This window comes from Megalobrama amblycephala, linkage group LG16, assembly GCF_018812025.1.
Source record: "Megalobrama amblycephala isolate DHTTF-2021 linkage group LG16, ASM1881202v1, whole genome shotgun sequence".
In the NCBI taxonomy this organism is placed as follows: Eukaryota; Metazoa; Chordata; class Actinopteri; order Cypriniformes; family Xenocyprididae; genus Megalobrama; species Megalobrama amblycephala.
The window spans coordinates 37,812,508-37,839,924 of NC_063059.1; the positions used below are offsets into that span (position 1 = coordinate 37,812,508).

General features: G+C 38.3%; 2 protein-coding genes across 3 annotated transcripts in view; both read left to right on the plus strand.

Moving 5' to 3' along the window:
* On the plus strand, window positions 1–24,358 carry pax3b (paired box 3b). 2 transcript variants are annotated; one of them, XM_048160627.1, is made up of 9 exons: window positions 1–1,074; window positions 1,857–2,092; window positions 2,264–2,390; window positions 2,842–2,997; window positions 16,357–16,556; window positions 16,637–16,802; window positions 16,937–17,127; window positions 22,116–22,361; window positions 23,021–24,358. In XM_048160627.1, the coding sequence occupies exons 1-9, from the start codon at window positions 990–992 to the stop codon at window positions 23,036–23,038; spliced, it is 1,425 nt and encodes a 474-aa protein (XP_048016584.1). In that variant the 5' UTR covers window positions 1–989; the 3' UTR covers window positions 23,039–24,358. The 2 variants fall into 2 exon arrangements, with proteins under 2 accessions (XP_048016584.1, XP_048016583.1); XM_048160626.1 differs by having other exon boundaries at window positions 2–1,074; window positions 22,116–22,356; window positions 23,021–24,357.
* The window catches only part of LOC125248560 (NACHT, LRR and PYD domains-containing protein 12-like), a 1,264,817-nt gene that overhangs the window by 371,806 nt on the left and 865,594 nt on the right, over window positions 1–27,417 (plus strand). The window lies entirely within an intron of this gene.

A 27,417-nucleotide genomic window follows, 5' to 3' on the forward strand; every position in this document is an offset into this window, starting at 1 on the left:
CGCACACACACGCATTCATTGTTAACTTCTCCATTAAATAGTTGGGTCGGTGTCCCCAGGGTCCAGGCTATTTGGCGTTGATTTAACTTTTTAAGTAAGAGAGAATAATCGAGTGTTTTGCACGTGAAAGGACCCCCGTTTCCCAGCGTGTTTCCCTCCCGCGTGCGCCCCATTGTCCCCGCGCGCAGGCAGAAAGAAAACATTTTAAGTTTCTTTCTAGTCCAACAAAAGAGCCACATGTCATTGAAGTCAGTGTGTGTGTGTGTGTGTGTGTGTGTGTGTGTGTGTGAGTGTCAGAACTGAGAGAGTTAAATCACTGAGTCAATCATCTTAAGTAAATAACTTATTTTGTTAATTTAAATGGCTTCAATTCCTGTCAAGTTTCTATCTTTGATTTGTTATGGCATTATTGTTGTAGGCTACTGCCACTAAACACGTTATATATAGACCTAAACATGTTTTTTTTAAAGTATCTTAATATTTTTCTCTATAATTTAGTCATAGGCCTACATATATTAGCATTAGCAAAGTCGCTAACACATGTCAGTTGATGAAATATCTTCTATGTCCACATCTGAACGCTCATGAAAGAAAAAGTGTACTCCTTCGACCAATCAGCTCTCGGTTACGGGATCCTGTGGACCAATCAGAACGCGTCGTTCGAGTAATAGACCAGGAGGTCTCTGCAAACTCAGAAATGTCTCAGTAGTTTGAGAACTCGCGCTCATCCTAAACGTCTGCTAATAACAATAACGCGGCGGTTATAATTCCTCTCACATAATGAGAACAACAACGAAGGACCACAAATGAAGAGAGACTGCATCTGACTGACAACTTTTCCTTTCATCATCTACTTTCTATTTTCCTTGAGGGATACAAAAAGACAATCGGAGATAATATTTGTTTGATCGTGGAATATTTACATGCATTTTCTAAGCCCTGGTGGTTTGTCTGAAGCGCACTTTTAGTCAACGCGCTGCCCTGGAGCAATGAGCGGCTTGGCAGGGACCGTTCCCAGGATGATGCGTCCATCTCTCCCTCAAAACTATCCCCGCAGTGGCTTCCCTATGGAGGGTAAAATATATTAGGCTACTTTAAAAATATGCACATTAAAATATTTTAATTTATTAGCAGAAATGTGAGGCCAAATGTGGACTAAACTTATTTTGGAATTTGGTTTGCATGAGTGCCGAAAACGTTGATGTTATTTTCTTAAAATTTAGCCCTGTAAACTAATGCTAACATACAATATTAAAAGTCTATATTGTATTATTTAATTATAAAAAAACTAATATGAAATAAAAATATATGTTCTTTAGTGGTTAATTGGATTAGAAAACTCTTCTTATTAAAAAAAAAAAAACAATAACTATTTCACTGTATTTGGTGCTTGAGGTTCAAAGTGCTTGATTTTAGATTAGGTTCAGATCAATGTGTTGGTTTCTCTTTTTCTAAAAAAACATAAATGTTCTACTGTAAAAGCTAAAGTTCAGGCTATGAAGATGTTTATTCGGAATCCTTGTTTTTATTTGTTTTCATCGTTAACAACAGATTTGTTTCCATTTAACTCTTCCGCATGATTCCTGACATTTCTAAATTCTAATTAAATTCAAAATTCAGAACTTTGAGCCTTTGCAACAATTTAATTCATACACTTTAAAGCAGCGACTACAGTGATTTATGACGAATTATGTCAAGGAATTAAATGCAAATTCATGGAGCCTATCTTACCCCTTCCTTAAGCTCACTTCACTTGTTTAGGTATAAATAAACTCACCATGATTTTTTCATTCTTTTGTGTTTCTACTTCGATGACCGTCTCTCCACTGACATAATTTGAGTTTGCTTCAATGCAGTTTCAACTCCGATGGGTCAGGGTCGAGTCAACCAGCTTGGAGGAGTTTTCATCAACGGCCGGCCTCTACCGAACCACATTCGGCATAAGATAGTGGAGATGGCCCATCACGGGATCCGGCCCTGCGTGATATCCCGCCAACTCAGAGTCTCTCACGGATGCGTCTCCAAAATCCTGTGTCGATATCAGGAGACTGGATCCATCCGGCCTGGAGCCATCGGCGGGAGTAAATCCAAGGTGAGGCCCTGAAGTGCGGATTCATCTATCGCAGGCGTGCAGGAATTTTGTGAGCAAACTCAAAGCAACAGGTCGACCTAAAGCGCTGACTGTCTGCTGACATTATGAATGTGAAATATTTTGAACTGAATCAGGAACCTTGTTGACTGATTTTTATATTATTTTTAACAGACTACATCTCCAGATGTGGAGAAGCGCGTTGAGGAATATAAACGGGAAAATCCCGGAATATTCAGTTGGGAAATTCGGGATAAATTGCTCAAAGAGGGAATTTGTGACCGGAACAACGTACCATCAGGTAGAGATAAACATAATAAAATACACGAAGGATAGTATGCGAAGTATTTGATATGTTTTTTTTTTTTAATGACTTTTAATAGCCTATCGGTTTTATTTCCCCAAGATGTCAATATCTTAAATAGCCTAAAAAAAAACACAATTTTTAAATTTAAAAAAAAAAAAACAATTTTCTTGTGATATGTAGGCTATAATCTATAGATAATACAGAGATAAACAATGACAACATTTATTTTTTGTCAGTGTACGCTCGAACACGATTTCTGTTCGCGCGCTTTCAAGCCCTGAAGTTGCGACGGCTAGAGTGTTTTCAACCAAAAATCTTTCATGACGCACATGAATAATTTGTTATCTAACTTTTGTGGTTATATGAAGAGTTTGTGAGCGTTGTTAAAATGTTTACTTCTATATAAAAAGAAAACACTTACACATTTGGTTCAACTCTTATTCAGTGAGTTCATTAAGCCGCATCATGAGAGGCCGAAACGGCGCGAGAGGTGACGAGGAGGAGGAGGATGAAGAGGATGAAGAGGACATCGAAAAGCGCGAGCAGGAAGAACACACCCGCAGGAGCGGACACAGTATCGAGGGGATTCTAGCAGGCAGATGTGAGTGGATCCTACAAACTCTTTATAGCCTCTTTATTCACCCAAAAATTAAAATTCTGTCATAATTTACTCACCTTCATGTCGTTACAAACCCTTTATACTTTCGTTCATCTTCGGAACACAAATGAAGATATTTGTAATGAAATCTGAGAGATTTCTATCCCTTCATTGACAGCCTATCACAGCTACACGTTGACACTTCATAAAGAGATCGTAAAACTAATCCATATGAATTGAACAGTCCAGTCCAAATTTTCTGAAGAGACTCTGTTGCTTTATATGATGAACAGATTGAATTTAGGCTTTTATTCACATGTAAACATTGATCAGCGAACATAAACAGAAGCTCAACTGAACATGCTTGATGCGCGAGAAACCTCATTGGTTCCCGCAGAAGCTCAAACATGCTTATTTACCATAATGTTGATGAGATGAATGTTTATATGTGAATATAAACATTTACCAACAGACAGATTTCAGACAGAACTGTGGCAGAATCATAAATGATCTGGAGTTGCTGGAAAGATGTGCCTCTAACAAATTGAATAAGAATGATATTTATTATATTTAATAAATAGCTTTAAAAGTTTATGGCCTATAATGGGGATTCCGACTTATTCCCATAACTTGGCAATGCAACGGAAGAAAGAAATTACATTACCAGTCTAAAGTTTTTATTTGTTTGGTTTTTTTGTTTTTTATGTGCTTGAGCATGCTTGAAAAGTTTTGGTCATTTTTTTTTAAATGGACAGACACAAGTGTCCAAAATACAAGTTAAATCCTTTAATAGTGTTAAAAGCATTCCAGGATGCTCCTCATGAAGTTAGTTGAGAGAATGTCCAGAATGTATAGAGGTGGATTCTATACAATTTCATTCCTTGAACAATGCATAATTCACATTTCCATTTGTGTTGTTTCATAGTATTTATGACTTTACTAAAATGTGGAACATATTAAAATAGATAGTAAAAAATAGTCCAAACATTTGATTGGTAGTGTATATAAAAAGCAGACATTTAAATAACAGAAATGCGTATTCATTTGTAATAATTTTTATAATTAATTTCTTATTAAAATGAATTAAATTAAGTAATAATTCATAAGTTGTCATAAATATGATGGCAACAGGCATGAGGGGAGTGGGATACCGAAACCACCAAATGAGTTAAACATTGGAAATCTGGAAAGAGAAGGTTTAATTCTGCAATGACAATGAGGATCTTAGCTGAAGTTCTGCATTTCACTTAAAATAATAAAACATAAAATCTATAAAGGGTTGTATTTGAAAAAACAAAAACAAAAAAAACAAAATGGTCATAATTTACTCACCCTCATGTCATTGCAAACTTATGGCTTTTGTCTTCTGTGGAACTCTGAAGGAGAAATGATTAAAACAGATTTATCATAAAAAGGCTATTAAAATATGACAACATATGAATTGTTAAGAGGACAGGACAGCTGTACCATTTACTGTGCAAAGAGCCCTCAGAGAAATTCAAAGGAAAAAAAGTTGATGAAAAATAGTGTAAAAGAGTCTATGTTTGCCTTCTTGCTGCCTATTGGCCAACAGCTGAAGTAAGTGACTGATGTTTTGCTGTTCTATAATGATATTTAATGAGCTAACAGCCTGTCCCTGCGTGACTAATTAAGGTGAACGTTATTTGACTGCCACCAATGCCCTGCTAACACCACTTCAGCTCCCTAAATAATACTGATCGGGATGCAGTGTCACACTTAATGGCGACGGGAGTTTATTAAAGGCTATTTCGGTCAATAGGGACCAGTGTTCTCCTCGGCTGTTCCTTCATGGCCCGGAGCGTCAGTCACAATGGGGGCGAGCCTCTCGTCATGCGCGCTGCCACAAAGCCCGTCCGTCACGCTCTGCCCGTCTCGCGAGTTGCCCGAGCCGATTAAATCAGGCTCTTTATTTGAACTTCACTTTCATCTAGCCAATGAGTCAAACACGCCTTGCTCTTTTTCTCCTCCGTCCTCCTCATGCCCCGTTCTACCTCTCTTGGCCTGCGGCACATTTTCGGTTTAATATCTGTGGGCCGTTGTCTGCCCGTTCCATTCCCACCATCGCCCCTCCTTCTCTGGGAGACACAGACAGGCAAGTTGAGTTCAGTATTTACACCCTTCTTTTGAACAGATGACAGCTTGATTCCTGAACCCTTTCCTTCATACTGTCTCCATATTTCATCTTAAAGACTCAAAGATGTTGGCGTGTGTGTGGGGATTCTGAAGCTTATGAAATCTCACTCTTTGCCATCCTCAATAAAACAAAAAATGCTCTAAGAATGTTTTGCTAACCTTCCTATTAAGTTTAAATGCTACTTATGAATGTTCTCTGAATGTTCAAAAACTATTTTTTGTTTACGTGGTTATGTGAACATTAAAGGGATAGTTCGCCTTAAAATTAAAATGTTGTCATAATTTACCCTCAAGTTGTTTTAAACCTGTACAAGTTTCTTTCCTCTGTTGAACACAAAAGAAGATATTTTAAAGGGGACCTATAATGCCCCTTTTACAAGAGGTAATATAAGTCTCTGGTGTCCCCAGAATGTGTTTGTGAAGTTTCAGCTCAAAATCCCCCACAGATCATTTATTATAGCTTGTCAAATTTGCCCCTATTTGGGTGTGAGCAAAAACACACCATTTTTGTGTGTGTCCCTTTAAATGCAAATGAGCTGCTGCTCCCGGCCCCCTTTCCAGAAGAAGGCGGAGCTTTAACAGCTCGTGCTTCGATTGCTCAACAACAACAAAGCTGGAGAATCTCACGCAGCCAAAATGAGGATTGTCAGTAACGGTGTTCAGCCTTACATTGTTCAAACCGGAGTCCACACTGATGGAGAGACTCAGGAAGAAGTTACAACTTTTAGAATGAAACTGAACGTTTCTAAATGGTTAGTGGATAAATTTATGTGGTTTCTGTGGAGTTGATTCAACTCATCCACTAGCATGTGCCGTCATGTTAATCTTTTGTGGAAATCCCATATGGACGCCCACTATACATAGCGTACCTGTTTATCAAATAGAGCCATACACACCAGGCTAACGTTTATGATTGCTATCAAATGCTGGTCTAATATGGTCTAATATTTTTTTCAAAATATCGCTCGTACAGAAACGCTCCTTTTTTAGCAATTGAGCTTGCCAGGGTCAACTTGCAGGCTATTCAAATGAGACTCTGAATAGAATAATGCTTTGCTCTAACCTTTGTCCTTACCAGGGACCCGATTATAGCACTTAAACATGGAAAAACTCAGATTTTCATGATATGTCCCATTTAAAGAATGTTGGTAACCAGACAGTTGTCACTAGCCATTGACTTCCATATTATTTTTGGAAGTCAATGGCTACCGTCAACTGTCTGGATACCGACATTCTTCAAAATATCTTCTTTTGTGTTCAATAGAAGAAAGAACTTCATATAGGCTTGGAATAACTTGAGGGTGACTAAATGATCACAGAATTTTCATTTTTGGGTGAACTGTCCATTTAAGGAATGTTACATTTCATGTTCCATTTTGATTGTTCCATTTTGCAAACATTCTGGGAATGTTACTTTTGAATGTTCTTGGAACCATCTAGTAGCGTTTAAAAAAGTGCAACTAAAATGTTTCAGAAAAATGCTCCATGAATTATGTATAATGTTTTGATTACATTATTTAAGACCAGATAACTTGGAACGAAAGTTCTATTAACATTACTGGAAGAATGTTTGTTCATAACTCTGAGTGAACCTTGCCAGAACATTAACTCTGTTTGCTGGGATAAATCATTGTGTTGTAGATGCATTTAAGCATGCCCAGAAAATAAAGTGCTACTGCAAAATGCATTTTAAAAAGTAAAAAATGATTGACGCTCCTATAATACGCACATATGCACACGCCGCCAAGCATATGCGCATGCACATGCAAACACATGCATGGATGCACACACGTACACATGCATTCACAAATAGTGCCAACTGGCCCAATGCGGGATGGTTTGTGTGGCACCATGGAGTGTGCAGTCAGCGGCTCGTAATTTACTCTGAAAGCCAAAGCAAACACAAACACATGCGCACAAGCACAAAAACACAAATGCACCACCAGGAAGACCTAAAAAAGGAAACTTCGTCAATACCAAATTTGCTAGACAAAGCCTGGCTTGAAAGTTGAAAACAGCACTGAAATGTGACGTTTATTTTGTTCTGAGTACTTAAGAAGTGGTTGCTAGACAGTTGTTATGGTGTTCTGTGTGGTCCACCTGTGTTCAAACAACATAATGCAATACTATATAGCAAATCTTGGCTGCATGGTTATCGCACAGCTCTACATATATGCCCAGTTTCACAGTCGAGGCTTAAACCTAGTCCCAGACTAAAATGCATGTTTGAGCTGTTTTAATTGACAGCAACTCTGATACATCTGAAAATATGTTTTGTCTCAAGATGCTGTTTTTTTAAAGGCACGTTTATAAAAGCTACGTAAATGTTCTAATTTAACTAAAGCCTAATCCTGGCTCAATCTAATCCCTGTCTGTGAAACCAGGCCATAAAGTTATATTATATCTATATAATATAATACAGTGGTTCTCAACTCCAGTCCTCGGGACCCACTGCTCTGCACATTTTGTATGTCTCTCTTATCTGACACACTCAATTCAGTTCATGCAGACTCTCCTAATGAGCTGGTGATCTAAATCAGGTGTGTTAAATAAGGGATACATACAAAATGTGCAGAGCAGTGGGTCCCGAGGACTGGAGTTGAGAAACACTGATATAATATACACTATACTCATATGGGGCGATATATACTATATAGCAAATCTGTACCTGATTTTTTTTTGTTTATTTTGTTGCAAAATTATATTATTGCCCAGCTCTTAATATAAAGTTAGATATATATGTTTCTCCATGAAGATATTAAGATATTATAAATATTACCATCATAATTTCCTGTAAATCTGCTTTGAAACAATGTGCATTGTAAAAAAAAAAAAAAGCACTATATATTATAGAAAAATTGACTTGACCACCACACACCTAAGGTTTCCAGGCTGGGTGGTTTCTAAGGTGTTCTGGATGGTGCTAGATAGAATCTAAGGGGTTGCTAAGGTGTTGCTAAGGAATCTTCAATGGGATTTTTTTTTTAGTCTGATCAGAAAGGAAATATATATGCAAGTCAGAACAGGCTAAAGCTGTAGCTTGAAATCTCTAGGAGAAGTTACAGGTGAAAAATTTGGCCTTGGGTTAGGAATAAGAAACAACAAGTGAAATGATAGAGTACAGAGTAACATTTTTATCTTATATAAATCATTAAAGCATACACTGATTCTTTCTCTGATCAAAAGAGAGACAGACAGTGAACGGAGTACAGTGGGATGGACAATGCGGGGAAACCCCCAAAACAAAACTGTCTCCATTGTGTCCAGTGTCAGGGTCAGCAGACTTAGGAATCCGTGTCTGCTTGTGTTCAGACCCTGAAGCCAAAATGTGTATGTGTGTGAGTTATAACACAGCACGAAAACAACAGAGTTCAGGAAGGCTGCTATTTATTGAATAGTTGATAACTGAACCTATAGGACTTATTAAATACGAATCAATTCACCCAAACACTAAGTGCTTAAATTTGCTCAATTTGCTTAGAAAAACTTGTTTTAGGTAGTAAATTCTTATAGGAGACAGTCAGCAAACACTTGTCTGAATATGTGTTTTCAATTGTTAAACAGAGCAGTCTGAGGTCACTGGTGTTTGACCTCCAGGGAGCAAAGGTTGCATTGGTGTATGTTTAGAGAGGCAGGTGACTACTTCCTGTTTTAACTCCTGTTGCCTTCAGCATAAAACACTGAATCGCTGCATCAGAAATCGAATACTTCCCTACTAAATAGTACGCCAAAAGAGTAGTATGCCTAAATACATAGAATTAGAAAAACAGTTAGCAAAAAGTCTCTTGATGTCTACTATTTCCGGCGAGATTCTGAAGTGCACATTTGACGGACACTTTACTATCCCACAAGGCCAATTCAATTCAAATTCAAATGTAGTACCTACTCAGTACATGGTTTCAGAGGCAGCGACTATGTTTGCAATAGCATACTAATCTTAAACCATGTGCAAATTTTTATTATCAATGTTGAGAACAGCATTTATTTGAAATAGAAACCTTTAGTAACATTATAAATGATTTTACTGTCAATTTTGATCAATTTAAAGCATCCTTGCTGAATATCCATCCTTGCTTTTGAACGATAGTCAATGCATTTCTACACAAACTTGTATTCAAAATGCAAAATAATCATCTGTAATTGATAACTTGATGCCAGTCAGCAAATTAAACGTGCTATGCGATGAGGCCACAACATGCTCCATACTACTGTTTGAAATGTTTATAGTTGCGTACACACTAGCTTCTTTCACAAAAGTCACACAGCCAAAAAAGCAAAGAAAAAGAGGCTAAACAGACGAAGAGCACATTTGGCGCAGAGCTGAAACGTGTGGTTGTTTGAGGGCAGCTGCGAGGGTCACAGTTGCTCTTTAGCAAGTCAAGTCCTCCCTCTGTTTCTCTCTGTTCCTAAACGCTGGGGGGCAGATGGGCCCACGAGCTGTCACTCATCCTTTCTGTCTCCGGCATCTGTTAGTTCTCTATGTACTGCTTAATGTAGTCGGGCAGTCACTCAGCCAACCTCGGCGCTGAAAAGGACCCGCCTCGCTCTCCCCTCTTCGAGACGCTGCATTTGTTCCCAAGCTTTCTTTTGTTCCCCTCTTTGTCTTTCTTTTTTGGCCGTTTTTGATGGCGAGGGGGCATGTCTTTGGCTCAATTAGCCCTCTTCATTACCTGCCCCCAAGAGAATCAGAACACACACCAAAACTCAAACTCAGAGCGCTACACCCGCACATATGGTTTTGTCTTGGACCTCTGCCGCTTGGCCCAGTCCAAAGCTAAGCGCAATACTGAAAAGAAAAGAGATTTTCTTCCTCGTATTTTTGTCTTGTTTTCCATTACAAAAATCTAAACATTCTTAAAGGGATAGTTCACCCAAAAGTTTAAATTCTGTCATCATTTACTCACCCTCAAGTTGTTCCAAACCTGTTTGAGTTTATTTGTTCTGTTGAACACAGAAGAAGATATTTTGAAGAATGTTGGAAACCAAACAGTTGGTGGCATGCATAGTAGGAAAAAAGTCAATGATTACCGTCAACTGTCTGATTACCAACATTCGTCTGTGTTCAACAGAACGAAGAAACTCAAACAGGTTTGGAACAACTTGAGGGTGAGTAAATGATGACAGAATTTTCATTTTTGGGTGAACTATCCCTTTAAATCAAGATAGGTTTACTTTTAAAGGGTTAGTTCACCCAAAAATGGAAATTATCCCATAATTTACTCACCCTCAAGCCATCCTTGGTGTATATGACTATCTTCTTTCAGATGAACATTGGAGTTATGTTAAAAAAATATCATGGCTCTTCCAAGCTTTATAATCTGAGTCAATACTAACCATGATTTTGAAGCCCAAAAAAGCACATCCATCCATCATAAAACTAATCCATATGGCTCCAGGGGATTAATAAAGGCCTTCTGAAGTGAAGCGATGGGAAAAATATGTGTATGATGTAGGATGTAGTAGTAGTGTAAGCTTAGGTGAGAGTAGACGCCTCTCGCAGTTCAAACAAATAGGCCTGGGCAACAAACTCAAGCTCCTCCGACATTTCTCTTTAAAAATTCTCGGTTTAAACTTCTAATTCATGACCGGTGTTTTGTTTTGCTCTATCCTCTGTGCTTCCGCGGAAGCTAGTGATTACAGTTTATAAAGTTATAAATATGGATATTTTTCCAAAATGCATCGCTTCACTTCAGAAGGCCTTTATTAACCCCCTGGAGTCGTATGGATTACTCTAATGACGGATGGATGTGCTTTTTTGGAATTCAAAATCTTACTATTCACTAAGGGGCCATTCACACAGAGCATGTTTTTCTATTCCAATGCACTACTTTTACATTGTTTTTCTATGTAAACACGTGAAAGATGGACGTGCATGACCGTTACGCTCGCGTTTTTAAGACGCCATGTCAAGTTAAAAGAATTTCAACTTTTACACGCAGCGCCGCTCATCAATGTCAGTTCCAAAACAGTGGACCAATCAGAAGAACTCTGAGGCGGGGCAAGCGTTGCGAGCTTCTGTTTACAGTAGCAAGTTGGCATGGCAACTGTTTTATTTGTTCGTTATTGGATCACGTCTCAAAGCGCGTCTTGAGACCCTTGCGTTCTGTGCTGCGCTTTTTTTTTTATTTAAAAAAACACATTACTAAGCGTTTTTAGATGCAGAAACGCATTCTGTGTGAACAATCTCTAACATTATAAAGCTTGGAAGAGTCAGGATATTTTTTAATTTTTTAACTTTGATTGTGTTTGACTGAAAGAAGATAGTCATGTACTCTTAGGATGGCTTGAGGGTGAGTAAATTATGGGATAATTTTCATTTTTGGGTGAACTAACCCTTTAAGTCTTATGTTTTTATAAACGTTTAAAAAAAAATAATTTTTTTTGCAGTGAAACTCCCTGCTGGATATGCTCTCGCCATACCGCAGTATTAACAAAACTTCTTAGTTGGATTTTGTGTACATCAACGCACAAGCTATATGTGCCTGGGGTGATATTTCGCCTCCAAATATTGAATTTAAGCAACGAGGGCCCAGAGCTGAAAAGAAACTTTGGAGATGCTTTTAGTGACCGCACCGTTTACATAGCGGAGAGCTAAAATATCTAAGCAAGACCTTAAAACACATACTCATGTGCGCTACACACTAACTTTACATGCCAAAGACCTGAAAACACACACACACATACAGAGGCACACACACTCTGTGTATTTACAGAAGGCAGAATATCTCTAGATTGTCCAGTGGTTCCATTTCCATGACGTTTGGGTTTTGGTTCTGTGTGTTTAGACGCTTGCGGTCTGTATTCTTCTGCCTCAATTAAACCTGTGTTTACTGTTTGCTCTTTCCTTCTGTTGATTCTTGTTCAGTCAGCAGAAATATAAAAATGCGAGTGCTTAAGTATTTGCAACCAGATGATCAGATGTCAAACATTTTGACACCATTTTACTTGTGTTCCAATCCTGTATTTTCTTTCTTTTCCACACATCTGTCAAGCTTCTAAAATGACAAAAAGCACCATAGAAGTATAATTAAAGCAGTCTATGTAACTTGTGCACTGTATTTCAAGTATTACAATAGATTAATGTGAGAAACCGATCAAAATTTAAGTCGTTATTCACTGATAATCTTCCCTTCCAGTGTCAAATCTCATTTGAGATGGCATTTTTCCAATTTACCACATTGCAATCACTACATGACATGAGAAAGCTGTTTGATATTGATAATGTCTAGAGCATATTTATATAGACAAACATAATAAGAAATGAAATTAAAAACAGCACAGAAGAACACAGCCTGTTTGATCAACACCAAGTGCTGCTTTTTTGTGGAGCTTATTCAAGTCAAGTCAAGTCAAATTTATTTATATAGCGCTTTTACAATTGGTAATTGTTTCAAAGCAGCTTTACATATTAGAAGCACAGAAAAAAAGGGAAGTGGTTAAAAATAAGCTGTACAAACAAGCGTGGTAATATGTAACATATACAAGATGGTGCTACATTAAGCCAATGTCGGCTGACTCCCAGGGGTGGAAAAAACCCCCTAGGAGAAAACCCAGCGTGGGAAAAAAGTCCTAGGAGGGAAAAAACCCCTTGGAAGATATATATAATATATGTAAATGGATATGGAGATCAAAATCTGAATTATACATTTTTATTAACCAAAAATGTGGCAACATCTATGTTCAAGATAAAAAAATGTCAAAAATACAGTTATAGTTATATAGGCATTAGTTAGATCGCTTTGTACCAATTTTAGTTTTTGCTTAGTCTTATGTAACTTTATGACTTTGAGTTTGATGAACTTAAACCATTTAAGGCAATCGGTTTCCTCAAATCATTTAAGTATCTATATAGTTGTTAAGACTTTTATTTGTTTCCTAAATTCAAACCGAATGAGTTGAATAAACTTAAAATCTTTAAGTTGAGTTTACTCTAATGATTTACTAAACTAACACAAAAATTTAAGAGAATTTAACTCAATGTATATGAGTTTACTAGTCTGGCTATCACCAGACCAAGCTCAATTTAAAATTGAACATTGGTCTGGGGAGTTTGCTATGTATTTCCTACTGCACAAGAGGCGTGATCAACGAGCATTAGTCACGCAATTGGATAGTCCTTCAACCAATCAGATCAACGATCCGGGTGACGTACTTTGCAGAGCGATGCGAAAACTCCAGACAGGTTTACCGTGTGTCTCAATCAGCTCCCTAGTTCAGTAGTCAGGGCACTGATCAGGGAATCAGCCACATTCACTTTCATGATATACTGATTCACGACCTATGGAATTAGGGAGCTGATTGAGACGCAGGGTTAGTTTGATCCGCGGTTTGCAGCAGCAGCAATGGCATTGAGCGATTTTTGCAGGTTGTGCAAAAAAACATGAAAGTGATCGGTATTTACACCCACTCGAGCAATTTGTTTGCTAACTAAAGAAGTCATTCAGCATCGTCAAGAGTTTAAAAGGCGACTCTGATACTGTTCTGGTTCAGTGTAAATGAACGCGGAATATAGCCGCCCTAAACTACGTCATTGTCGTGACAACCAAAAAGAATTCCAGTCAGCTCAGGCGGCGAGATTCCAGAAGCAGGGAGACGAAACATATAGAGCAAATAATAAAAATATTGTCTACCATCAAGGAGCATTGAAGTAAAAGAGTCCTGTACTCACATCGTGAAGCAAACCACCAAAATAACAGCAGAGAATCGTCGTGTGTCATCAATTGGCTTTCGCTGTTTGTAATTTTCCTATGAAGAGACTGTCGGATCAACGCTCTGCTACATTTCTCTCAGATAAGGTAAATGCTTAACACAATCGGCGTCACTGTGATTGTGCATTGTTATTTTGGAGTGACGGTCGTGCGAGAGACGGGTAGATCAGATAGAGCTTGAAAGCTGCTTGCCGTCGCTTCTCTATCGTCATCGTGTTATACCCGCAATAGCGAGCAAGGTGGATAAGCCAGTCTGTGATTGGTTCCCGCAAAAGTGTAACAGCGCAGCAGAAATGAATGCACAGGTTTCCAGACTGCACAGAGTTGCCGAGCGAAATCAAATCGCCGGCAGATCAGGCCGGAGTTTACAGACTATGAGTTTACAGTACTCATGCTTGTTGGTTTTAAACTTAAATGGTTTAAAGGGTTAGTTCACCCAAAAATGAAACTAATGTCATTAATTACTCACCCGTAAGACCTTCGTTCATCTTAGGAACACAAATTAAGTTATTTTTGATGAAATCTGACGGCTCAGCTCTATAGACAGCAAAGCCATTGAACTTCTCAAGATCAAGAAAGGTTTTAAAACATATTTAAAACAGTTCATGTGAGTTCAGTGGTTCAATATTAATATTATAAAGTGACGAGAAAACGTTTTGTGTGCCAAAAAACAAAATAACGACTTTTCAGTGATATCTAGTGATGATTCAGAGTGCCAAAGTCACGTGATTTCAGCTTTTGGCCATTTTGACATGCGATCCGAATCACTGATTCAAAGCAAAAGAGTCGAATCAGCGTTTTGACATCGAACTTTAAAAGTCGTTATTTTTTCTTTTGCTACACTGCTCCTGTTGCTGTTGATTATTGCTGCTGTAGAGCAAGTATGGACTTGCTACTGCTAAAAGATACACAGAAACGCTACTGTGAGCATGTAAGATATGCTGCTGCTGCATAAATAAATGTACATAAATCCCATAGCAGATCTAGGCAGGTGGAGCTGGGGAGGTGGAGGAGTTCAGAGGAACTCTGATAGGGAGCTGCAGGACTAGCTTACAGCAAACAATGAACCAATGAACCAATTTCAAGCAATTTCCTCAAGGCATGTGCCATGTGGTAATGATGTGATTGCTTGCAGATTGCCTGTAAAGGATCTACCAGAGGTTCATGACTGAACTAGATATTCTCGCTAGATTTGCAAGTGCACAGAAAACCTATATAAGACTCATTGTTCAGCTCTCATAGAATGGATCAGAATTAGATTTGAATCATTTTTTGATCTTTGAATGATCTGTCTGCAACCAGATCTGAATTTTCAGGTGCTTCTTCGCTTTTTGTGAATGGGTTTTTGAAGAGAATTAGCACTTGAACTACTCCTTCCCACCCCTTTCACTTTTTGCCCCCCACACACCCACCTTTGGCCTTCTGTATGCCCCTTCCAGCCCCTCCAGGGCAGGTGACGGCCTCCGCTGAGAGCCCTGGCCGTCGTGACGGATTCCACAGATGGAGCGTGCAAATCAATCCAACAAAGACTGAAGGGAAGAGAGAATGAGAGAGAGATGCACTAATAGCTCAATGTCTGTAGAATATAAATTAAATAAATATGAATCTCCTTTAATTCCAGCCCCATGAATATATAGTTACCAGCTTCTCCTTTTGGCATGTTTTTGTGAAGTCATTCCAGGCTGATGAACAGTTTTCCACATGGTTCAGTGTTCCCTCTACCAAATCCCTGTGAAATTGTAGGAATTTCCCATAGTACTCAAAGAGTCCTCAGGTACAATGGCTCTGGATCTGTTTGAAACAAGAAAAACAATTCCACTTTAACTTTTTTTAAGAAATGTGTCGTGTTTTGATTCAATATGTTTTTCTGTTATAGTTTCTTCTTTTTTTCCATTTAATAATCTGTTCATCCAGAACATTGCTTCTTTCTTTTCTCGTCCACTGTTCTGAAGCCTTTCAAGAAAAGATGTGAAGAAGCTCATTAAATTCTCCCTCACAAAAACACTACTATTAATTACTTCTAATATAGCATTAAAATTTATATATATATAAACCCAATCCAATTTAAATGTGTATATATATATATGTTTAATTTGTTTTTATTATACATTACAAAACTGTACATATAAAACATATAATTAACATATAAATATATAATATGTAAAAATTATATATTATAAATTACATACATATGTGTGTGTGTGTGTGTGTGTGTGTGTGTGTGAATTTACTAAATATATATATAATTTATAGTATATAATTTTTGTCATATGATGTTTATGTTTACATATAATACATTTTTAACAAATATAAAATATATAATTTATATATTGTTAAAAATGTATTATAATGTATAAAATGTATAAAAATAATAATATTATATAATAAAATATTATATTACACCACAATATAATAATAATAATATTAAAATATTTACATTTTCCAAATAACAATTATAGATTGAAACATTCTCTATTCTTTGCTTTTGTGTGTGTTTCAGCGAGTCCTTCTGATGAAGGTTCAGATGTGGAATCTGAGCCTGATCTGCCGCTGAAAAGGAAACAGCGGCGCAGTCGGACAACATTCACAGCCGAACAGCTGGAGGAGCTGGAGAGAGCTTTTGAACGCACACATTACCCTGATATCTACACCAGAGAAGAGCTCGCTCAGAGAGCTAAACTCACAGAGGCACGAGTACAGGTACAAAAACACAGAGAGAAGCCTCAACAAGAATAAACAGAATTTCATATGAACTGTTTACTATGTTTGTCTTTTCTCAGGTGTGGTTCAGTAATAGACGAGCTCGTTGGAGGAAGCAAGCGGGAGCCAATCAGCTCATGGCGTTCAATCACCTGATCCCTGGTGGTTTTTCACATCCGGCTATGTCCAGTCTCTCCCCGTATCAGCTGTCAGAGAGCCCGTACCCACCTGCTAGCCTTTCTCAAGGTATATATATATATATATATATATATATATATATATATATATATATATATATATATATATGTAAAATGCAATGTTACATAAAATATATCCTGATGTATTCTATAACCATTACTGGCAACTGTATCTGTTCTCAGATTCAAGTACTGTACACAGACCTCAGCCGCTGCCGCCACCCTCGAGTCATCAGAGTTCTGGAGGGGCGGGGCAGGAGGGCGGGGCTTCCTACTGTCTCTCTAGTCGGCATGGTTACGCAGGATATTCAGATACCTTTGGACCTCATAACAGTCACGCTAACTCTTCCATTAGTAATGGACTGTCATCTCAGGTAAGAACTGAGTGTAATTTCTAGCAATTCCAAACCAGATGTTGGCCTGATGTTGATCACCATAGAAAATAAAGTCCCATAATTTGCATACAGTAACACACTTATCATGGAAGTCCACTAGGCAAGTGTGTGTGTGTGTGTGTGTGTGTATATATATATAAAATTCAGTAAAATTATACAAAATATAATATTTAGTAAATTCATATTATTTAAATTATCATACTAATATATAATATTATTATACTTATAATTCTGCTATAATATATAATATTTAATAATATCCATAATATGAATATGTTCATTATATATTATATAATATTATATATTATTCATATAATAATAAATTCATATTATTTAAATGATCATATTAAAATCTAATATATTAATATAATTATATTTATATAATTTTGTATAACTTTTAAAATATTTAATTTAATTTAATACTATTTATACATATTTATTTATAATATATTTATAAAAAATGAAAAAGTTAGTTGTTCATTTGTTTATTCAGTTCATGATTTTTAATTACTGCCACACACACACACACATGTATATATATATAGAATTTTTTTTATTTACTAATGTTTTTAATTAAAGATTTGTTTTATTAACATTTAATATACTCCATAAGAGTGCAATAAAAATCTGTAAAGCACTTCATCGGTAATGTATTATCAGAAGTTCATCAACCCAGAAAAGTAGTCCCACCTCAAAAGGACAATTTAGACACTTCACATCAAATATAAAACGTTTTTACTCACAAATTCATGTATGCACAAAACTATGAGCTAGAATCAGTCTAATTTATTTCCTGTGGTAATTGACAGCCTGATAGAGCTTACATCTGGAATATATATCTTTTGGAGATTTTAAAACATGGCATAAAATGGTATTCATATTTTTGGTTAAACCCTTAAATCTTAAAAACATCCAGTTGAAAGCGACTCAGTGAAAGGTGTACCCGACCCCACCTGTTGAGTGTCAGTTTAATGGGCTCTTCTGGCTTCTGTAGAAACTATTACACACTTCAAGACGAGTTACGCAGATAAATTCCACCATCGGAGGGTCATCCACGGGCCATTTTTCATTCGGTTATCTTTAGCTGTTCACTGGACCGTGCAAAGCAATGCACAGAACACACAGCAACTCTGACACCCCCTCTGTGTGATAGATAGGACGACTGACCCGCACATGTTTCTCATTTGTAAAGGAGCGCACCAATGCCTCACCAGGGGGTGTCTGTCAAGAACACTGACAGACCGCTATGAATTACAGGTCTGACGGGTGTGAATGTGGCGTGGAGCGAGTGTAGTACAGTCTCACAATCTCGCTGTCATCATCTCTACGTGAAAAATGTTGTTAAGATTCAAAGCATCCCAACGTAATATTGAGATGGATGTTTCAATCTGTGCTCTGTCTTACACATATTTTTTTTGAAAGAAATGAATACTTTTATTCAGCAAGGATGCTATTAATTGATCAAAAGTGACAGTAAATATAATGTTATAATGTTACAAAAGATTTCTATTTGAAATAAATGCTGTTCTTATGAACTTTCTATTCATCAGAGAATCACAGTTTTTTACAAAAATATGAAGCAGCACAACTGTTTTCAACATTGATAATAATCAGAGATGTTTCTTGAGCAGCAAATCATCATATTAGAATGATTTCTGAAGGATCATGTGACACTGAAGACTGGAGTAATGATGCTGAAAATTCGGCTTTGATCACAGGAATAAATCACATTTTAAAGGGGACCTATAATGCCTCTTTTACAAGATGTAATATAAGTCTCTGGTGTCCCCAGAATGTGTCTGTGAAGTTTCAGCTCAAAATACTCCACAGATCATTTATTATAGCTTGTCAAATTTGCCCCTATTTGGGTGTGAGCAAAAACACGCCGTTTCTGTGTGTGTCCCTTTAAATGCAAATGAGCTGCTGCTCCCGGCTCCCTTTCCAGAAGAGGGCGGAGCTTTAACAGCTCACGCTTCAGCTGCTCAACAACAACAAAGCTGGAGAATCTCACGCAGCCAAAATGAGGATTGTCAGTAACGGTGTTCAGCCTTACATTGTTCAAACCGGAGTCCACACTGATGGAGAGACTCAGGAAGAAGTTACAACTTTTAGAATGAAACTGGACATTTCTGAATGGTTAGTGGATAAATTTATGTAGTTGCTGTGGAGTTGATTCAACTCATCCACTAGCATGTGTCGTCATGTTAATCTTTTGTGCAAATCCAGTGTTGAATTGACCCTCGTTTGTGAAGCAGTCCGGAGTAAAATGACGGCATGTCAACAACACTCTACTACAACAACTCTTCCTCTTCTCTAAAGCAGCCCAACATGGCCACACCCCCTTTTTTGTGTGTTCCTGGGGGCGGGGTTTATGTAAATTTTAGGGTTAGTGATGTCACTAACCCAGGAAGAAGCTTGTTGTAGTCCCTACCAGCCGTTTGTTGTAGTCCTTAAACAGAGAATTAAAAAAAATATCTTCCTTTGCATTGAGCATAGCTTTTGGGTTCTTTTGGGCCGTTTATTCGTAAGCCGTCCGCCATATTGGAACAGTCAAAGCCTTTTGATGAACACTTGCCAGCAAGTTGACTGAGCATCTGCAACTGCAGTTATACACATATGAATATCTATATCTGTCATAGACTTCAGCAAATGATTTTTCAACCAATTGTTGTGGCATTTTGGAAAAATCATTGATTTTTACTGTGAGTGACATGAAATGTTGACAATTGCTAGATGACGGATGCGTCGGCAGTGTCTGGAGCGGTCGAATGTGTATCTATGTGTACACATCTATGATCACACTGCCCGGACTCCCACTCAGAATTTCTATGGAAAATGTAAAAATCAAGTTTAAACATTATCCAGGAACAATGTAAATTTAATGTGAAGTATTAGCTTTTTGGTTCTGTTGCCTGCTAAATTTTTCAAAACTGACAGAGAAAATCTTCCAGAGCTTTAGAAACAGAATTCCATCCTGGATTCGGCACACGTCACTCCCTGCTCCACTATGGGAAATGGTTTAAGCGAGACCATGTGTGTGACCGTGTGTCCGTGTGTGTGTTGTACTGCTTTGACTGTATCCACTGATGTAACAGGATCCTGTAGCCTGGGAGACATGCTTTTCTCTTTCTGTTTCTATGTAAAGGTGCTTATTTGGTGCAGCAACTGGAGTATGTGTTTATTTTGGCCATAATTCTGGTGGTAGATTCAATTATGCTTCAGGAACTTTTATTCCCCAGAGCACACATGCAACATTCCTGAAATGCAGCACAGTGTTTTCTAAGTTAAAAAGTAATGAGTACACACACACACACACACACACACACACACACACACACACACACACACACACTGTATCACCCTCTGGCTCTGTTCTAGTCTTAGAATCAGATTAAACAATCCCCAAATTCAATTATTTGTTTGCCTGATCAATTTCAGGTCACAGAGATCTATCCAGATATCTGCATGCAAGTGTGTGTGTGTGTTATTTAAACAATAGAGTCCCGGCTAAAGGCGCAACACACAGCGTCTCGAGGCTCTTATTGCTTTTAAACCCATTTTTTGTAACCCAAGGGATAGTGGGCATTAAGGCAATTGTATCTTATAAAAAATATGCACACTTCAAATATTCACCAAATGTTTGGAATGCACCAAACAATTACCCACTGATATATATATATATATATATATATATATATATATATATATATATATATATATATATATATATATATATATATATGCGCACACACACATATATATATAGGAATCAGTGAATAACACTGATTAACTGCATCGCAGTTTGTTGCGTATGGAGCTGCATAGCCACAAACCGATGATGCCGATGATGACCCCTGTCCACCACCGAAAGAGCCAACAGTGGGCATGTGAACATCAGAACTGGACCACAGAGCAATGGAAGAAGGTGGCCTGGTCTGATGAATCACGTTTTCTTTTACATCATGTGGATGGCCGGGGTGCACCAGGATGCACTATGGGAAGAAGGCAAGCCGGCGGAGGCAGTGTGATGCTTTGGGCAATGTTCTGTTGGGAATCCTTGGGTCCTGCCATCCATGTGGATGTTACTTTGACACGTACCACCTACCTAAGCATTGTTGCAGACCATGTACACCCTTTCATGGAAACGGTATTCCCTGGCTCTTTCAGCAGAATAATGCACCCTGGCACAAAGCAAAAATGGTTCAGGAATGGTTTGAGGAGCACAACAACGAGTTTGAGGTGTCGACTTGGCCTCCAAATTCCCCAGATCTCAATCCAATTGAGCATCTGTGGGATGTCCTGAACAAACAAGTCCGATCCATGGAGGCTCCACCTCACAACTTACAGGACTTAAAGGATCTTCTGCTAACATCTTGGTGTCAGATACCACAGCACACCTTCAGGGGTCTAGAGGAGTCCATGCTTTGATTGATCAGGCAGCAAAAGTGGGACCAACACAATATTAGGATGGTGGTCAGAATGTTATGCCTGATCAGTGTATATCCTATAAAATACTAAATAATACACTGAAAATTGAAAATGAAAATAATATTCATAATTTAATAATAATAAATATTCATCATGTAATTATATCCATGGGTTGTATTTAATGTCTTTAATGTACTATATTTTTACTTTACACTTTAAGAAAATTCTTAGTGTAGGGCCCATTGAACCATGTTAAAATGACTTTTCTGTACTGAATTTTCTGTATTGATTTTTTTACAGGTGTTTTCCCTATATTTTGAATTATGCATTGCATTGTGTTGTATTTTAGGGTTAAAGGAAATGTTTGATAATATCATGGCTGAAAATGACCAGCACCTTTCCTGTTTTTCTACAGTGCATGACAAAAGTTGGCCTGCGGGATATTTTCTACGCTCTAATCCCAACTTACTATTTAGAACAGACAGTGTGTGAAAACAGATGGATTGAGGGTGAACTCTGATCTGTCTCTTTCTCTGTAGGTTATGGGATTAATAACCCCAGCTGGAGTTGCACATCAGACCCAGGCTGAGTTTTCTCTGTCGTCTCTCAGCGGCGCTCTGGAGTCGGGCGGATCCGTCAGCAGCACCTGCTCTCAGCGCATCGAGCCCCTGTCGACTCTACCTGCCCTCTCCAACATGCCCAGTCCACAGTCTTACGGCCCGGCCTCCTTCTACAGCATGGAGCACAGCGCCCCCTACCAGTACAGCCAGTATGGACAAAGTAAGGTCATTATTACTGTCTGCCTTCTTTATCCTTCTAATCTGATTTAGAGGCTGCTAGTTTGAGTCTTTGCGCACATCCTCTAATATCTGGAGTGTCTGTAAACTGAAAGAATAACTCCAAAATGTGATTGTCTCTCCCAATACTTGCAGTTTGTTCGTGACCTGAGATTTTGAACCTGAACATGTAATAATAGGGTAAAAGGCTTCACGCTCATATCAGATGTTTTTATATAGCTCTATGTGATCTGCAGAGGTCTGATTCTGTAATATCTGGACTGTGTTTGCGTGTGTGTGAATGTCATGGTTGGATGCTAATCTCCTGTGGCAGTATCGTGATGAGAAGCAGCTGCTCTTGTCTAACTCACTATCCCGGCTCACGGTCAGCTCGTACAGTTACGCTCTGATGAAATGGTTGCCGCACAAATACGGCAGCTCTTTAATGAAGGGGAGGGTCAGCGTTTGCGAGCCTGATTGCTGTGTCAAATGGACAGCACATGCTTTCTTTTGGAGTCCGGCGGCTGGAATAACTCATGCAAACATTATCAGACCGAATATTACAAAAGCTGCATGTCATGTGGGAAATCATTTAACAATATTGAAACTTTTTCATTGTGCTCTTTATATTTGAATTCATATCAAATCCTCTTTTTCTTTTCTTTCAGATTCCTTTCATTATCTGAGGCCTGAAATCGCCTGAACGGGTCGTGCAACTCAACTGTCCCAAAGTCCTGCATTTTCAAAGCCGGAATTAGGTTTTTCCACAGACAGAGATTCAAAATTCATTGACTTGGCAATAAAAATAAAACTGTTACGCCACCGGATGGCACAGCCACACAGCCACACACACACACACACACACACACAGCCGGCAGATCAAAAGAGCTTTTTCTGTCTAAAACATTCCCTTGAACTCTTCTTCAAAAGCCTTCCAACAGAATTATCCACAATCCCTGAAAACAAAACAAGACAAGCTGAATCAAAACGAAAAAGGAGACATTTGTGTATGATTTTACTGCAAAACATGTTTAAGTGCAATATGAGAAATAGAAATGCAAGGCCACATTCAAACAAGACATTCGCAACCACTGAGGTCTTTGCAACCAGCGGGCGTCCAAAGCAAGAGCCTGGAACGAGATCGCCTGTTTTTATGATGCCAGACACATCGCTCTCCGCCCATGTTGTAAATAAAAGACAAATATTTTAGAGTGGACAATGAACTTTTTCTCACACATTCCTTGACAATGAATGATAATTTTTTATTTTATTTTTTTAAATGAGGGATGATTAGAAAATTATACAGTATTTGGGAACTATTTTGCTTAAAGGTACACTCACTATGTAACTTTTGGCCCTCTTTGCATCTTAACACTTGGTTGTGCTTTGGTTGTGCGTGACTGTGCGGATGAATATGGTTATCCTACTGCTCATAAAACATCCACTACTATAGGCTTAAGAGCAATCTGATTTCATGGAAAAACATAAAATATGTACATATCACTGCAGTTTCCAACAGAAATGAACACTAAAGTGTCAGTAAAACAGCAAGCACTTTTAATCGTTTTCATACACAGTTATGATTACAGGGTCAGATTATGGATCAATAAAGACTTGTTTTCATGTCTCCTTGCACAATATTATGTTATGATCTCAAAACACTTTACCAAAGTGCATGATTTGTAAACAAATATATTTTGGACTTTGCATCGCTTAAACCAGCTCCATATGTTTCGCTTTTCTGACGTAGCTTGCTCGGTATCTCAGCTGGTACAGAATTGTACTTAGGATTGCATAAGCCTTGGGTACGAATCCCGTGAAAACATGATGCATGATAAAAGCTCGCAGATGAGAGATCAAAAACAAGCTAAAACTGCATGATTACGATGGGGATTTTATGCCTCATTTGCTTTTGTTAAAGGATTAGTTCACTATCAAATGAAAATTACTCCAAGCTTTACTCACCCTCAAGCCATTGTAGGTGTATATGACTTTTTTTTTCTGATGAACACAATTGGAGAAATATTAATAAATATCCTGATGCATCCAAGCTTTGTAATGGCAGTGAGCAGGATCAACGATTATGAGCTGAAGAAAGTGCCTCCATCCACATCCATCCATCCATCCATCCATCATATACATACTTCACATGGCTCCGGGACATTAATAAAGGTCTTCTGAAGCAAAGTGATGTGTTTGTGTAAGAAAAATATCCATATTTAACAAGTTATGACGTAAAATATCTAGCTTCCACCAGACCGCCTTCCATATTCAACTTACGAAGAAAGTGTAAAACTTTCACAGTTCAAAAGCTTACGCTACGTCCTACGCCTTCCCTATTCAACTTACTGACACGACACCCGTTTACACTTTCTTTGTAACTTGAATACAGAAGGCGGTCTGGCGGAAGCTAGATATTTTACTTCATAACTTGTTAAATATGGATATTTTTCTTACACAAATGCATCGCTTCCCTTCAGAAGACCTTTATTAATGCCCCGGAGCCGTGTGGAGTACGTTTATGATGGATGGATGTGGATGGAGGCACTTTCTTCATCTCATACACATTGATCCCGCTTACTGCCATTATAAAGCTTGGATGCGTCAGGATATTTATTAATATTTCTCCGATTGTGTTCATCATTAAGAAGAAAGTTGTAGATGGCTTGAGGGTGAGTAAAGCTTGGGTAATTTTCATTTGAAAGTGAAATAATCCTTTAACACTATCGGGTAGGTTTAGGTGTAGTGTTGATGGTTATTTTAAAACGTAATGGAGCATTACACTTTTAGCGTCACAAACAGACATTTTAAATCAGAACTGCGGTGATATGTACAAATCCACCGTAATATAAAATGTAGGCCTACCATATTTACGTTCATGTTTCAGAAAAAAACTGAACACGCTTTTAGCGCCACTCAGTGGACGTTTTCACATTGAAACATATGGCGCTACGTATTTTCGTTTTGCAAAAAGGTTCCCTCAGGTACATATTTCTAAAGAGTCTGAGCTGCTTGAGAGATATAAACAGTGATGGAAAGGATCCCAAGCTGACTAGCTGAAGACTGTACTGCTTTACCCATTAACAGACATGGTACTTCCTCGAAAATAAATTCCAGCACAGCTCTACAACAACCGTAAAGATAATGCTTTAGGCCTACAATTGACCCTTCGCCGGGAGTTTGATTGACAGGCAATTTAACCAATCATAACGCCAAATCCGCCAGGGGAGTTAAGGCAGGAACACACCAAGCCGACGGTCGGCCGTCTGGCAGTTTTTATTCGTCGGCCAACTACGTTTTCTCAGTGTGTTCCGCAACATCGGCTGAAGTTGGTCCTCGTCGCCTTTTTTTCAGCCGATTCGAAATGTTGAATCGACGTCGGAGCTCATCGGTCCTTCGGGGCATCTGATCATTGTGATTGGCTGTTCAGCTACTGCCACCTGCTGGTACGGAAAGGCATTTCATCAGAGATTGTATATAATAGGGAGATAAGAGGGTCTGTATCTCTTACCATTTGAGAAATCGTAACGGCTAACTTAATCACGTGTGGCACCTTTCAGCCTATTAGTGTAATGGCAGTGACGTCAGTCGCAACATTCTCTAGTCTGCCTTCTCTTAAAAAAATACATTTTTATCAAGCTAAAATCTACATATAGTTCCCAACGAAAGAATTGTTTAGTGTAAAACATTCTGAAGATTGGCAAATATGCTGTCCATTAATTAAACGATTAGCTATTTACCTATAAAAGCTGTTTAATCAACATAGTGATGCCTCTCATCCATTGATATCCATTCAAAAAACAGCCTCTGGTCTCCTTCCCTGCGTACCGCGGGGAGCGGAGCGTTAGCTTTAGCCGTTACGCTTTTTTGGCTAAAGGTTGCAGGCTTGCCTTCCAGTGGCTTTGATTTCATCTCACGCAGGCGCAGAACTGACTTGCTACTTGGACGTTGGCTTTCGAGTGTTGGTTTGGTGTGTCAGGGCAACTTTGGACACAGACGCTGCCGTCGTGAGCCAACCCCGCAGTCTGCTTTCGTCGCCACTATTCGTCGGCGTCGGCTTGGTGTGTTCTGGCCTTTAGTAGACGTTGGTGGACTTGAACTTGAAAACTGATATGTACTGATGTCTTTCTGTGGTTGAAATGTGGTTCATTCATGTTTATTTGATGATATTAATTAACTTTTAAGAAGAGATGATCGTTTCATGCAATCGCTGTCATGACACATTAAAGAGCCACATAACGGTATTTATTGTTTAAATTTCTTTAAAAATACAAAATTTGACATTTGAGACTTTGTTTCACATCAAAAGTAACCTGCTCTGTCTTGTCTGTCGACGCGTTGTCAGCTTCCTCTTTGCTCCGTGTTGTATTTTTCACGTGTGTGGCGTGACAGCGCCATGGCTCATCGGACATAGCAACAGTAACTAAAGGGGGCGGCTCTTCGCGAACGGTCAAATAAACCTGTTAAAGAGATACATATGGCAATATATCTGCTCAATAAAATACCTACTCACCTGTTCAGTAAAGAAACGCCATCTCCACGTCACTTTTACAACACTTCTGTTTCTGTTGACTCTCGTTTGTTTAAAATGGGTGATTCCCCGGAGGTTGGAGATTTAGCTGCTCCATTTAAACCTTTCTCCACTTTCACACTAGTCACAAGTCAAAGTAGCCGGAGCAACTTTTCTTTTACAGATATAAGACGCACGGGCGAGTGACGCATGCACACAATTTCCCGCTAAAACCATCCCGTCAGGTCTAAAATAGAAACACTTATAACAGCTTTTCATAGTGAATCAGGGTAATACAAAAACATTTTGGAAGACGGATGTATTAACTTAATTTTGAACTAAAAGACAGTTAGTCTAGCCTACATAGTATAGCCTACCTTCTAAGTGAGTTAGAAACCAAACTGTGTTTTATTATACATTTCAAAAATCCTATAGCGGTGCTGTTATGCGTGGTGTTGCAAAGATGCACTGTGAAAAATGACTTTTTTTTTATTTTTATTAAATATATTTCTACTGATTTAATATTATCTGATATGCTTAAGATGGCTATATAAA

What these genes read in the sequence shown, in the direction of transcription:
- pax3b (XM_048160626.1), top strand. Translation starts at nt 990, where the DNA reads ATGAGCGGCTTGGCAGGGACCGTTCCCAGGATGATGCGTCCATCTCTC. An exon ending in CAGTGGCTTCCCTATGGAGG is followed by an intron (nt 1,075 to 1,856) that starts GTAAAATATATT and finishes GCTTCAATGCAG; the next exon opens with TTTCAACTCCGATGGGTCAG. An exon ending in CCGGAACAACGTACCATCAG is followed by an intron (nt 2,391 to 2,841) that starts GTAGAGATAAAC and finishes ACTCTTATTCAG; the next exon opens with TGAGTTCATTAAGCCGCATC.